Source organism: Mus musculus, chromosome 4, assembly GCF_000001635.26.
Source record: "Mus musculus strain C57BL/6J chromosome 4, GRCm38.p6 C57BL/6J".
Taxonomy (NCBI): Eukaryota; Metazoa; Chordata; class Mammalia; order Rodentia; family Muridae; genus Mus; species Mus musculus.
This window is the reverse complement of record NC_000070.6, coordinates 101,585,377-101,598,598: the sequence shown is the minus strand read 5'-3', so window position 1 is coordinate 101,598,598 and position 13,222 is coordinate 101,585,377. Positions and strand designations below refer to the sequence as shown.

Sequence of the window (13,222 nt, the reverse complement as noted above, 5' to 3'; positions counted from 1 at the left end):
AGACCCTATGTCCCTTCCTATCAAGGTCCTGATTAAACAACAGAGGAAATAGAAAAGTTTGCCTTTGGAAACAAGATTAGAATGTCAATAAATATATTGGAATTGACTTCTGTTTCAAAACTGCAAATTGTAACAGAAATTAAATGAATAATTTTGTAATTCTTAAGAATAAAAAACTACTACATTATTCATGTAAGAATTTTCATATAGGGGAAGAGAAATTAACTTCCCCCACTAAATAAATGTTGAAGGACTGCATGATACAAAAGTTCTGTTTCCATTTCAACCCTCAGACTGCCTGTGCACTATCTGATCTAATTCTCTAGCCACTCAGAGACATGAATCCTATCAGATAATTTGACACCTTGCCTTACACCATATAGAGTTTATAAGCACAGACACGGCATCGTGAGCCACATTGTTTATAAAACCAAAGTCAGTGGCAATCCTTTGCTAACATACCAATGAGCTGAGACCCACAGGCTGTACTTGTAGCCTCAAAAGAACTTAACATTATGGTTTATATTGATCAGAGTCAAAATGAAGTCACAAAGTTGACACTATGTCAGCCCAATAAGGGGTTGGCAAGCAACCAGATCCCTTGGAAGCCTGGATTCCACCAGCCTGGCCAGGAAGAATGTACACACCTGCTAACAGACTGGATGACCCTGGAGGATGTATCTTTGAGAGTGTCTTTCAAGTTGTCCTTCAGGTTACTGAATAGCCTCCCTGCACCGCCTTTCACCATGTCAAAAAGGCCTCCCCCATAGCTGGGCTCCATGTCTGGAGACGAGGCACCTGCGAAGGAAAAGCAGAAAGTTACTATAGTATTCAACACCAATCCCTCTTAATCCCACAACATGCATGTCATGTTCAACAGGCTAGGACTGTCCCAGCAATTGCGGGCTGCTCTCGGAGTATACTGACTGAGTTTTAGCAGTGCTGCCTATACCCAGAGAGGGCAAGGTAAGTTGTTGAATATTCACTCCCAGGAACAGGGGTCTACAGAGTCCTGATCTACAATGCCAGGGCCGCTATCCACAGCAACATATCCATTCCATCGTGCCTAGAACTGTGTAGCGGTCACTGCTGGGACTTATCAGACACTTCAGTGTCTCTTCCCTTGTGACTACATGAAATTGTACCCCTGTGGCTAGCGCTAGTCAGCACTATTGATATTTGGGTCAAGTACTTCTCTGTTGAGGTGTCACCTGTTTCACAGGGTGCTTAGTAGAATCCCTAGCCATCACAGAGTCTGGGACTCCCTAGAGATCCAGGCATCCTCTAGGGGCTTGGAACGAAGCCTCTTGCAAATGCAAGGAAGAGGATTCTATTTTTGTCATTTTTTTTCCTGAACTCTGATCAAATGAGATAACTTTCTTTGTGTTTACTGGTTGGAGTAATGTTTGTGTTTTAAATTTCAAGTACCTTCTATACTCTTGTATATGCCTATAAATATGCCACTCTTCCATATTGATCACAACAGCTACAGATGCCTGGTGCATCATTAGCAATCTATTGCAAAGTGTTCCTGTATTGGAAATTGCCAAGAGCAGTGAATACTGGAGAATAAATAAATGGACATGTGAGCAAATGTTCTCCATTTCCCGGACTTTCCTATCAGCAGGAGCACTACTTAGGCCGTTTATGGTGGAACAGTTCCCCACAACTGGAAATTGTTTATTATTCTTATTGAGAAACAGTGAGACATGGTCTTGTTCTGAAGCCAAGGCTGACCTGAAATTCACAGTGATCCTCCTGCCTCAGCTCCCCATGTGCTAGGACTACCTGTAGAAGTCACTCTGCCCAGCCTATTACTCTAATTTCTACAGTAGGAGAAACAGAGTCGAAAAGAAGAAGGCAGCTCGTTGACAGTTTCAGCTAACTAGAATAGCCAGCCGCTCATACCCTAACTAGAACAGCCAGCCGCCCATACCCTAACTAGAACAGCCAGCCGCTCATACCCTAACTAGAACAGCCAGCCGCTCATACTCTAACTAGAACAGCCAGCCGCCCATACCCTAACTAGAACAGCTAGCCGCTCATACCTTAACTAGAACAGCCAGCCGCTCATACCCTAACTAGAACAGCCAGCCGCCCATACCCTAACTAGAACAGCTAGCCGCTCATACCTTAACTAGAACAGCCAGCCGCTCATACCCTAACTAGAACAGCCAGCCGCCCATACCCTAACTAGAACAGCCAGCCGCCCATACCCTAACTGGAACAGCCAGCCACTCATACCCTAACTAGAACAGCCAGCTGCTCATACCTTAACTAGAACAGCCAGCCGCTCATACCCATGTGTGCAGTTCTAACATCTGAGTGAGAACCAGCCCCATCCCACCGTCTCCAGCCCCATACTAGTCCACAATTCTGACAACTGTGATCAAAATAGTCTTTCCTTGCTCTTTCTCCGTGACGCTCCTCCAAGCCAAGAAATGGCCATCTTAAAGAATTAGGCTGCTCCCGATTACCAGGGATCATCCCAGCTGAGTTTCTGGACTGTTGCATTCTCTCTTGGAAGGTCACGAGACCCTCACCTAAGAACCCAGCTGCTCACACGGAGATGCCAAAGCTTTTAAGAGAACCTGACCTGAGTTTGAACTCAGGTAAACTAACAGGCTGGTACCTAGCATTAGTTTCTTAGTTGCCCCCTAACAAAACCTGAGCCTAGCTCCAGTCTCTAGGCTAATCCCCAACAAGACCAGCGTTTCCAGGTTACACCCTCAACAAGACCAGTGTCTCTAGGTTATTCCCCCAACAAACCTGCACCCTGAGGTTACAAGCCTATCCCTTTCCTAATGACCACCAATGCAGAGGGGAGAAGAAGTTAAGTTTATGATACGACTCCCAGCACCAGCCAATTATGTTAAAGGCCACAGCAGCTTTCCAATTAGACGCTTACACACGTATTCCCTGCTTGCTGCTTACTACTAAGCCTTGCCCTAATAGACATCCAGGACTCCCCCACCACCAAAACTGTCCTGTGTGGCAGTGGTGCATTGGGGGTAGGGGAGAGCTAGCTCAAATAGAATAAAGACCCTGCTGTGAGTTGCATCCGATTGGCTCCTGTGTGTTTTGGGGGATCACTAACATTTCCCTAGCACAACAACACCTGGTGTATGCGCCTCAGCCTTGGGTAGTGGATAAGCAGAGAAGACTTGGCGGTGGGGGAATCCATCTATACAACCAGAGGGAAACCCTCATCCCTGCTGAGCAAAGGAAAGGCCTGTGGGGGAAGAACACTCACAGCCATACAAGTAGCCCCTCACATACACAAGCACTGGGACAAAGCCCAATAAACTCATTGGATCCCTAGAGTGGATTTTGGAGGAGTCTTCCATTAACAACCACCAAATGGGGATCAAGTCTGAGATTTATGGAAGCATCTAATGCAAAACTGCCTCACCTATGAAAAGGGACAGATTATCTCCCTTTAAGAACATGCATGCATAAAAAAATGATTTCCTGTTTTCATCTTAAATACACTGAGGACAGAGAGGCATAAAATGCTCTCACCAGTTACAGCCCGAAGTGCTGTGTCTGCACCCCGTCCTCACCACTTTCAGGGAAGACATCAAGTTGATTATCATCTAGACATCTCGCTGACTTAGTTTCACACTGGTACAGAACACTGAGACACAGCCCTATTAAACGATATAAATGTCTTTGATCACCCAAACCTCACTCCTGGTATCTCAGATCTCACTCTGCTCATTAGAGCCCTGGAATGCTGAAGAAGCCAGAATGACTTTCCAGACCTCATTTATAACACCCATACATCCGAACCACAGCACGTAAGCCATGTCACAGAAGGCAGGAGGCACGCTGTGTGATTTCTTTCACCATAATGGCTCATTTGGGTAGCCATGCCAGCTTTTCTTAGTGAGGAACATTGGGTGTCAAAAGTAAAGATTCTGCGAAGGGTATTTTTGTCTCCACTAGATGAGTGAAAAAAGGTTTTAAAAACCTAACTGAGCACAGAGCTATATGACATGGTTGGAAAGTGACAATGCAGAAAACCAAAACAAACAAACAAACAAACAGTAGCCTCAGTACAGCAAGACTGAGCTCTGGCAATTCCAGTCACTTCTCTGTCTTTATATAGTCTGAGAAACCCCAGTGACTTCCCTATATTTTAATTGTCTGGGAAAGAAGAGTTAAAAGGCACATCAGTTCATATCATATGACAGTTTTCTGAAGGCTGACTTTCAATGTCTGGAAGTAAAACGTTATTGGAATTCGGAGCTAGAGTTGTAGCTTAATGGTAGATCACTTGCATGGGATGCACAGAAAACAAGAGCAGAGTGAGACTCGCGTGTTTATGTCTGGCCAGTGGCACTTCCATGCTGCTATGATGGAGCTGTGCGGCCGTGACACACCTGACAGCCCATGTAGCCTAAAATATTTACCAGCTGGCTTTTCGAGGAAGTTTATTAACCTCTCTGTACTAGATTATCCACCTTACATGCTACCTATGGGAATCATGCTAGCCAGGGTCCTCTGGCATCCAAGGATGGAAGCGGGTACCAAGGTAAGAAGTGAGAGTGAATGAGTACCATATAAGGAGAAAAGCCCGGGCCTCTGTTTCAACTCCAGGCAGACTCTTATCTATGACATTTTGTCTTTTTAAAACCTAAGCCCACAAAAGACACATGTCAGAGCCATACCCTGCCTCCCCACTAACCAATTACGTGTAACTCCCAAGAATGTCTGAAATTAGTTTCCCTGGGGATTATCAGCACTTAGGAGAGCAGCATCACCACATTGTATCCGGCACACAAACTGCCTGACCAGTTCTTACAACACTGTGAGTCTTGGGAGAGGATACCTCCCCCTGAACTGCTCACTGTCTGTTCACCCATCAGCGTTAACCTGTTTTTGTTGTTGTTGTTTTGTTTTGTTTTTTAAGGAAAACTGGAGGCAATGACTATCCATTTGAAAAATATACCCTTCAGAGGCTGGCACAGTGTCCAGGTGGTCCCTACTGCCTTGCCAAGTAAGAGAGGTAGAAAAGGCAGGTGAGACTGCCCTTCATGGGTGTGATGGTTTGTATATCCTTGGACCAGGGAGTGGCGCCATCTGGAGGTGTGGCCTTGTTGGAATAGGTGTGACCTGGTTGGAATGGGTGTGTCACTGTGGGTGTGGGTATAAGATCCTCACTCTAGTTGCCTGGAAGTCAGTCTTCCACTAGCAGCCTTTGGATGAAGACATAGAACTCTCAGCTCCTCCTGCACCATGCCTGCCTGGATACTGTCATTTTCCCACCTTGATGATAATGGACTGAATCTCTGAACCTGTAAGCCAGCCCCAATTAAATGTTGTTTATTATAAGACTTGCCTTGGTCATGGTGTCTGTTCACAGCAGTAAAACCCTAACTAAGACAATGGGCATCATATCTACCTGTAATAACTGAGTCAAAGCACCAAAGAAGGAGATGGAAAATGTTGACAAGGTCCTCACAGCCCATAGGGAACACTATCACACCACACCCCCTGCCACCCACAGTTCACGCAGTGCACCTGCACACTCTGAACTGTGTGCAGTCTTACTTGGTAACTCCTAAGAAGGCATACTCTCCATGCAGTATTATACCATGAAAAGACTCAGAGGCAAAAAAATAAAACATACTGACCATAGTATTGTTGTGAGTGACCAGAAACTACAAATGATGTATTTTAACATATTTTTAATTGTATGTGCATAGATATGCTTTAGTTATGTTTCTGTTGCCGTGAAAAGACATCATAACCAAGGCAACTTATAAAAGAAAGCACTTAGTTTGTGGTTCATGGTTCCAGAGGGTAGCAGAGTCTATGACCATCATGCCTGAGAAACATGGTGGCAGGCTGGCGTGGTCCTGGTATGGTGTGGATGGGCCTGGTGTTGTTTGTATTTTGATGCTAATTCTGCTCTCCTAGGAGGGGTTGCATACTCAGGGGACTTCTTGTGAACCAATCCCCTAATGAATAAAGGAGCCAATCACTGGGTGGGTAGGAGGGACTTCGGGTTGAACAGAGGAAGAGAGGAAGCAGGAGAGAGTTAGGTCTCCTTTGGTTGGGGATAGTGTGAGGACAAGATGTAGCTATGAGTGTCTCCTGGTTTCAATGTTGGATCTGTCAGGATTTGCCACCATATTATTTAGATTTAATAAGTCTTACTAGATTAGGACTTTAGTTGTTGCGCCCAGCGATTGAGTTACTGTTGTTTTGGAACTAAGTTTGTATTGTGTATTCCTTCACAAGGCTCAGCTGGGTTCAAGAGAGAAAGGTACCACGTGGGTTTGCCAGATGTGCACCACAAAGGCTGTGGTGGATTTGAAGCATGGTGCTGGCATGGTAGCAACCCATCAGTGGGAACCTAGTGAGCTGGGTGGAGACATTGTGGAGTTCTGAGACAAAGTCTCCATGAGATAAAAACAGGGTTTTGTTTTTTTTTTTTTTTCCACTAGTGCATGGCCGGCCAGCCCCCATGGGCAGGGAGTTGCTGGCAGTAGCTGGGGAAGCCTGCCAGTCATCAAGAGTTGTGTTTCTACCAGGTTGCTGGGTGTTGTGGCGGCTGACCACAGGATGGATGGTCATTGCATGAGGCTGGCGTTGCAGTGATCCACCAAAGGAACTCGGGAGCTCCAGCCCAGAGACACTGCAGAGATCACCTGGCTGGAGACATGTGGCCCCGATGCTCTGCCCGGTGATAGCACAGGAACTTTCAGGTTGTTTTTAATATTTCCCAAAACACTGGTACAGTAGCTAAGAATCCACATAGTGAGACAACACTATGAAGGGGATTGTGGGGGGAGCAAGTGAGCTATGGGAATGATGTGGGGTTTTGAAACCTCACACACACACCCTCCCTGTGACACACCTCCTGGCCATACGTCCCAATCTTTTCCAAACTGTCCCACCAATTGCAGACCAAGCATTCAAATCTATGAGCCTATGGGGGCCATTATCACTCCACCACCAGAGTGTCATGTGCATACCCACTGGCCCATGGAGGCCAGCAGAGGGCACTAGAGCCTTTGGAACTGGGGCTACATAATGTGAGCCATTCTGTGGGTGCTGGCAACTAAACCCAGATCCTCTGGAAGGGCAGCCAATGCTCTTAATTACTGATCCATTTCTCCAGCCCCAAATGATATATTTTTAATGGTAAAGAAATTAATTGAGTATTCCTAATACTGCTATTCAGTAACTATAATTACGTGTGTATGTATGTATGTGTGTATATATATACATATATATGCTAATTATAATTATATGTGTATATACATAAATATACACACATATAATTAACCATTTAATTACCTTGTAGAAGAGTACAGACAGCTACAACTAATCATAAAAGGAAAACCAAAATATAAACATTATATGCAATACTGGTAAACACTGAAGTGTAGAGAAAGAATTCAGAAGTGTTATATACTTTGGGGGTTGTGAGACAGGATGTGGTATAATCCATGCAGTCCTTGGACTCCATGTACAGCTGAGGGTGACCCGAAACTCCTTCCTGAAGAATCCAGCTCCGCAGTGCTGAGATTATAGGCATATACACCACAGCCACTCATATATTATAATTAATGTAAAAGAATAGCAATGCTAGCCCAGTCTTATGAGATGCTTCTTATGACCTGTCACTGACCTAGATGTCAAGTTCATAGTGACACTAATCTTCACATTACTCCAGAGGCCGCTCCACTCTTCCTCCCATTCACACAGGAAGGCGGATTTACAGACCCACCAGGAACCTACCCAAGCTCCCACGGCCGCTGTGCTAGGGTTTGCAGCCAGCCACACTGTTCCAGAGCCCAGCCTTTTACCCACTACATTTTCAAAAGACATCGAATTATAAAGTGATTTTTTTGGGGGGGAGGGGGTCTTTAAATGACTGAATTTTCTAGATTTTCCATACCTCACAGCTTCACAGTTAAAAAGCCCATATAAAGTAAGAACAATAACCAAGTGCTTTACTACTATAGCTCAGTACATGCCTACTAAACAACTGTGGGGCCCTTCTGCGCCTAACAGTTCTAACAGAAGTCTTTCAATGGCCTCTGAGAAGCAACCCTGCTCACCCCAACCTTCTAGCCGCACCTATGGCTCTCTAACTGCAAGCGGGCTGAGCATCCTTCTGCTGAGATTCCATCTAAGAGTCCAGGACCTTAAGGATAGAGAAGTAATGGCAGGGAACAATTGGCAACAATCACAGACCTGGGGCCATCAGTCCCCCTCAGCAAGTCTTCCAGTCTTCCACAAAGACACTTCCCCAGCATCTTCCATCTGTCTTCTTTCCAGAAAGTTCTATCCCTGGTTCTAGTAACTGTTACCATTCAAGGCCAGCCAGCTTGTTAGGTAACACTGATAAAACCAATGTCACTAATAGAAATCTGGTCATGTTCACATTCGTTTCACGAGGGCCATTTTCCTGTGTGTGTGTGTGTGTGTGTGTGTGTGTGTGTGTGTGTGTGTGTAAGTGTGACCATGATACACTTGTCACCTGACATTCACAAAGTTGGTAGGTGTGGGGATGAAATCCAAGACCACAAAGCACCTTGGCGTGCACTGCCAGCTCCTGTCCCAACAATAAACCATGCCTTCGCTACTAAGCTTGGCCAAAGGCAAAGAGTCCAGTGCCGTTGCCACAAAAGGCTTCCTTATCCCAAGGTACAGATATTTCAGTCTTGATTTCCCAACAATTAAACAAATAGGTCATGTAGGCATAATAATAAGACTCCTTATTAAACAGCCTACTGCTTTGGCCTCCAGAACCACTGCTCCCCATTCAGCCTACTCCAGGGAGCTTTCAAGGGGAGAATATGAACTCTGGGGAAAGATGGCTTAGACTTGAGGGTGGGTCTTCCTACTCAAAGCCCATATAAGCTGGAGCATATCATCATATTCCCCTAGGGTTCCTTATTCCCTTCCAATGATACCAACTCGAAACAAAAACGTTCCTGCATGCCTCATATTATCAATAGGATAAAAGGAGACCACATATATTGACGATTTGAAGGAATAAATCTTTTTTAACACGATCAGAAATTTTAAATTGCATCCTTAGAAATTCAGGTATTATAGTAAGTGATGCCAGGGATTGCCTACAACAGCAAGTCAGCCAGAGAGCACAGGCATCTAAGCACATGACATGAGTTTGTCACATAGAAAAATAAATAAGTAAAATTGTGCAAAAAGTATTTGATGCTCCCTATGCCAAACAAGGAGGCAGGGACTCAACAAAGCTGTCAGTATTAAAATGCAGGCTGCTTATTAGTCAGAGTAGGTTCAGATCTTACTTTGCAACTAGAAGGGCATGCAGCCTACAGCTGCTATATAACAGTCCCCTGACCCTCGGGAAAGAAGCACCCACGTGCAGCTGTGGGAGGACTGTGGGAGCTAACGTCTGCTCTCAGCTGACGCCCAGCCATATTGTGAGCACCCAGTAAATAACAGTGAGCAGAGGCTGTGGAGAAAGCCATGACCAATGCAGCCGGCATCACAAAGGGCCACTTTGTTCTGACTCATAGCTGGAACAGCCAGACTGGAGAGTGATACAGCAGGGAACTTCTAGATGCTGTGCATGGGAAGTCTTCACTGCGAGGATTCAGAAGCAACACCGATTCACAGAAGCAGAACTTTCTGCATCTCTGAGGTTCTGCTCGCCATTTTGTAGAGCTCTGGCATGGGGCACATATTATAAGCTACTGGTAGAACACTCGCATTCAGATTTGACACTAGGACATGGATTTGATATCACCAGTTTTGAAATATTATGTGACTTATGGGAATATAAACTATGGGAATGAATTGCATGATTTCCTAAGTCCTCTCCAGTTCCAAAACCCTTTGATGGCATCATTTTTATAATATATTATAATAGAAAGACTTCCTATTAGCTAATCTAGGCACTCTATTAAGAAGTTTCCATAAACTACAAAATCAGACCCTCATAGTATGCACATGGGCATAAGCACCTGAAGTAGTCAAGCGTCAGTTGTCAACATGACACACCTGGGAAGAGGGAACCTCGGGTGAGGACTTGCTTTCATTGCATTGGCCTTTGGACAACTCTTGTGGCATTGTTTTGATTGCGAATTAGTACTCCTACTGTGAGTGGGAACATTCACAGGACTGTGGGCCTGGGTCACTGAATGTGAACCAGAAGCAAGCAAGCAGCGTCTTCCACAGACTCCGTTTCAGCTCCTGCCTCCACGGTCCTGCCTTGGGCTCCTGCCCTGGCTTCCCGCAATGATAGACTGTAATCTGAAAGTTGAAATAGACCCTTTCCTCGACACATTACTTCAGGTTTATCACAGCATCAGAAAGAAAACAGCATCTCTGTAGGAAAAGCTGGCCTCTGCTTAGGTTTAGGAATGATACTGACAGAACCTCACAGAGGGTTGGCTCCAAAGGCTTCAGTTATTACCTACCTCCCAACCCTGCCTCCTTTTGTGAGTGTCTTTGTCTCTCATGTCCCCCCATGCCATTTCCCACATTACTTTGCAACTCCACCCCAGGACTCAGAGAGGACTGATTTGCATAAAATTGACTCAACTCCCCTACCTCCAGCACTCCAGTAACAGAGAGCCAGTTTCACACTTTTTCACATCTCCCTAGGGGCATAGAGGACCTGGCACACAGTAAGGGCTCAGTAAACATATGGGATACTAATGTTTGATGGAGAGGACCATAAAATAGATAGGAAGAGTTCATTGAAAACCAATACTAGCCATTCTTTCAGAAGAGGATCTACAATATTAAATTTTTAAAAAACCAACCAAACAAACAAATCCAGGCATGGCAGCTTATCCCTTTGATCCCAGCACTCGGGAGGCAGAGGCAGAAGGATGTCTGAATTTGAGGCCAGCCTGGTCTACAGAGTGAGTTCCAAGACATCTAGGGCAATGGATGGGGAAGAGATAAGAGTAGTAGTAGAAGAAATATGGTGTGGATGAAAGCCACATCGAGCCCCAAGTTTGAAACCAGGCTACAACTGGCAACCCAAACTCTACCCAATGAAGCCTCACGTGAAACACTATTCATGTGGTGTCTGTTTGAGCTTAGTCAGTCGGCAATAAAAAAAGCTCCAAGAAATAGACCGTAAGATGCTCCCAGTGTTGGAATTAGCTAACATATACTTTAAAGTTCATAAATATCTTTAGAGAACGGAAGAGAAAAAAGTCTTGAAAAAGAAATGGGGGAGGAGAGGGAGAGGGGAGATTCTAGAATTGAAAGTAGAAAATAGGGATGGAAATTTTGTTAAATAAACTTGAGGACAGAATAGGGAACTGAGGGTAGTAGAGGTGGTAGCTGTGATATGTGCCTATAATCTGTTAGATGAGCACTTAGAACAGTGCTTCTCAACCTTTCTGATGCTGCGACCCTGTACTGTGGTTCCTCATGTTGTAGGGGGCCACAACCCACAGCTTGAGAACCTCTGACGTAGAAGGACAGGATCGTTGGTTCAAGGCTAATGTGAGCTAGATAGCAAGATCCTGTCTTGAAAACAAAGGCTGAAAACTGTAAGAACAAATTAGTAAACTTTAGGACATCAACTTATACCACCAAACAGGGTGAGTGAGTATCCCTTACGTTCCAGAGGGCTTGGAGGTCAAGATAAAGAATGTGAATTTTTAAACAAACTCTGTGTAACTGCTTGTACAGTTTGGTCCTTGCCCTGACACACCAATGGCAAAATACAAGGATCAGCAGATTTCCAAAGAGCTGTTCATACAGTAGGTTTTTCTGACAGGGAGATTTTCCCAGGGATAGCAGCAGTTCTCAACCCTTTCACGGGGGTCACCTAAGACTGTCAGAAAATACAGGTATTTACATTACCATTCATAACAGTAGCGAAATTACAGTTAAGTAGCAACACAATAATGGTATGGCTGGGGATCACCACACTATGAGACATTGAGTCAAAGGGTCGTAGCATTAGGAAGATTGAGAGCCATTGCTTTAGTGTTTATTTCAAAAGCCACAATCCCACCCCAAGGCACCTGAAGGAAATTTCAAGGCAGTTTTTCAGCATCTAACTCCCTCAAAAATAAGTGTGGATGTTGGACCCAGTAATAGTCTGTGGTTGCTCATACGGATACATAAAAATGCTCAGGGAGGATTGGTGAGTTGCAGAACACAGCCAAGTGCTGACTAAACAGGAAGGATGAGAGGTCAGAAGATGAATCTACAGACAGGAAAAAAACCCACAGCAAGCACTTGGAAGAAAATCTGCTACTTAACTATAAACAGAACCGGCTATACAGCAAGTAAAGGCACGGGCCACTAAGCCGGATAATCAGAGTTCCATCCTGGGGACCCACATGGTAGAAGGTGAGAAATGACTCTACCTCAAGATGCCCTGTGACCTCCACATGCACTCTTTGACATGCACCCACACACATAGATAACTGTAACTAAAAAAAGTTTAAGGTGACTGGCTAGTGCTTCATTTCATGGGTCTCAATGACAAAGAAAACTACCATTATCTGTTGGCCCAACTTCTAGCATGGCTGTGGTTGATGAAACACTCCAATAAATGTAACCTTATCTCCTCTGTGTGGACGCACCTGTCGCTGAGCAAATCCTGTCAAAGAGCAGGCTGGTGCACTTCTGTGCTTAGCTAGACTGAGTAGACAGACAGCCAGGTTTCAACTTTACTCACAGCAGCCGGTGGCACACCCTCGCCTGCTGGATCACAGACACGTGGTTCCTACCCTCTCTCTAGGCTCTTCCCATTCAAAAACCGACATTCTCCATGCTACTTTTCCCAAAGAGCCTCAGCTCCAGTGGCAGCTACCTGATAACCAGGAAAAGAGAAAAGGCATTTGCTACAGGCATAGTCTGATGGAGAGGGTCTAGGCGAGCTGGGCTGGGTAGTACCTGCTGTTAGCCAAGCACTGGGATGCTGGGAACATGGAGGGATTGAAAGGGAGACCCTGTGCTGAGTGAGACGAAGTGGGGGAAGGGTGGGAAGGGGGGAGGGGAGGGAGAGGAAGAGATGCTTTGTGAGCAAACAGACTGGAAACATGGCATCCTCCAGCCATGTGTATGACAAGGAACTAATGAAAAGATAGATATGAACCTAACCATCACCTAAAAAGCATCACATGTAATTCTTGCTTACCTACCTAATACTGTGTGGGAAGTGGTGGGCAGGGGTAATAGACACAAAGAGGAAAACCAGAAACACCACAAGGATTGGAAAGAAATGAAGGCATGG

The 13,222-nt window shown here is 45.1% G+C and overlaps 1 protein-coding gene across 6 annotated transcripts in view; it reads right to left on the bottom strand.

Annotated features, from left to right (window-relative positions):
- The window catches only part of Dnajc6 (DnaJ heat shock protein family (Hsp40) member C6), a 146,152-nt gene that overhangs the window by 44,201 nt on the left and 88,729 nt on the right, over positions 1-13,222 (bottom strand). For all 6 annotated transcript variants that reach the window (NM_198412.2, NM_001355179.1, NM_001164585.1 and 3 more), the window contains one exon: positions 648-798. In NM_198412.2, the coding sequence (NP_940804.1) occupies positions 648-781 (134 nt within the window). In that variant the 5' untranslated portion in view covers positions 782-798. The remainder of the gene's footprint in view (positions 1-647; positions 799-13,222) is intronic.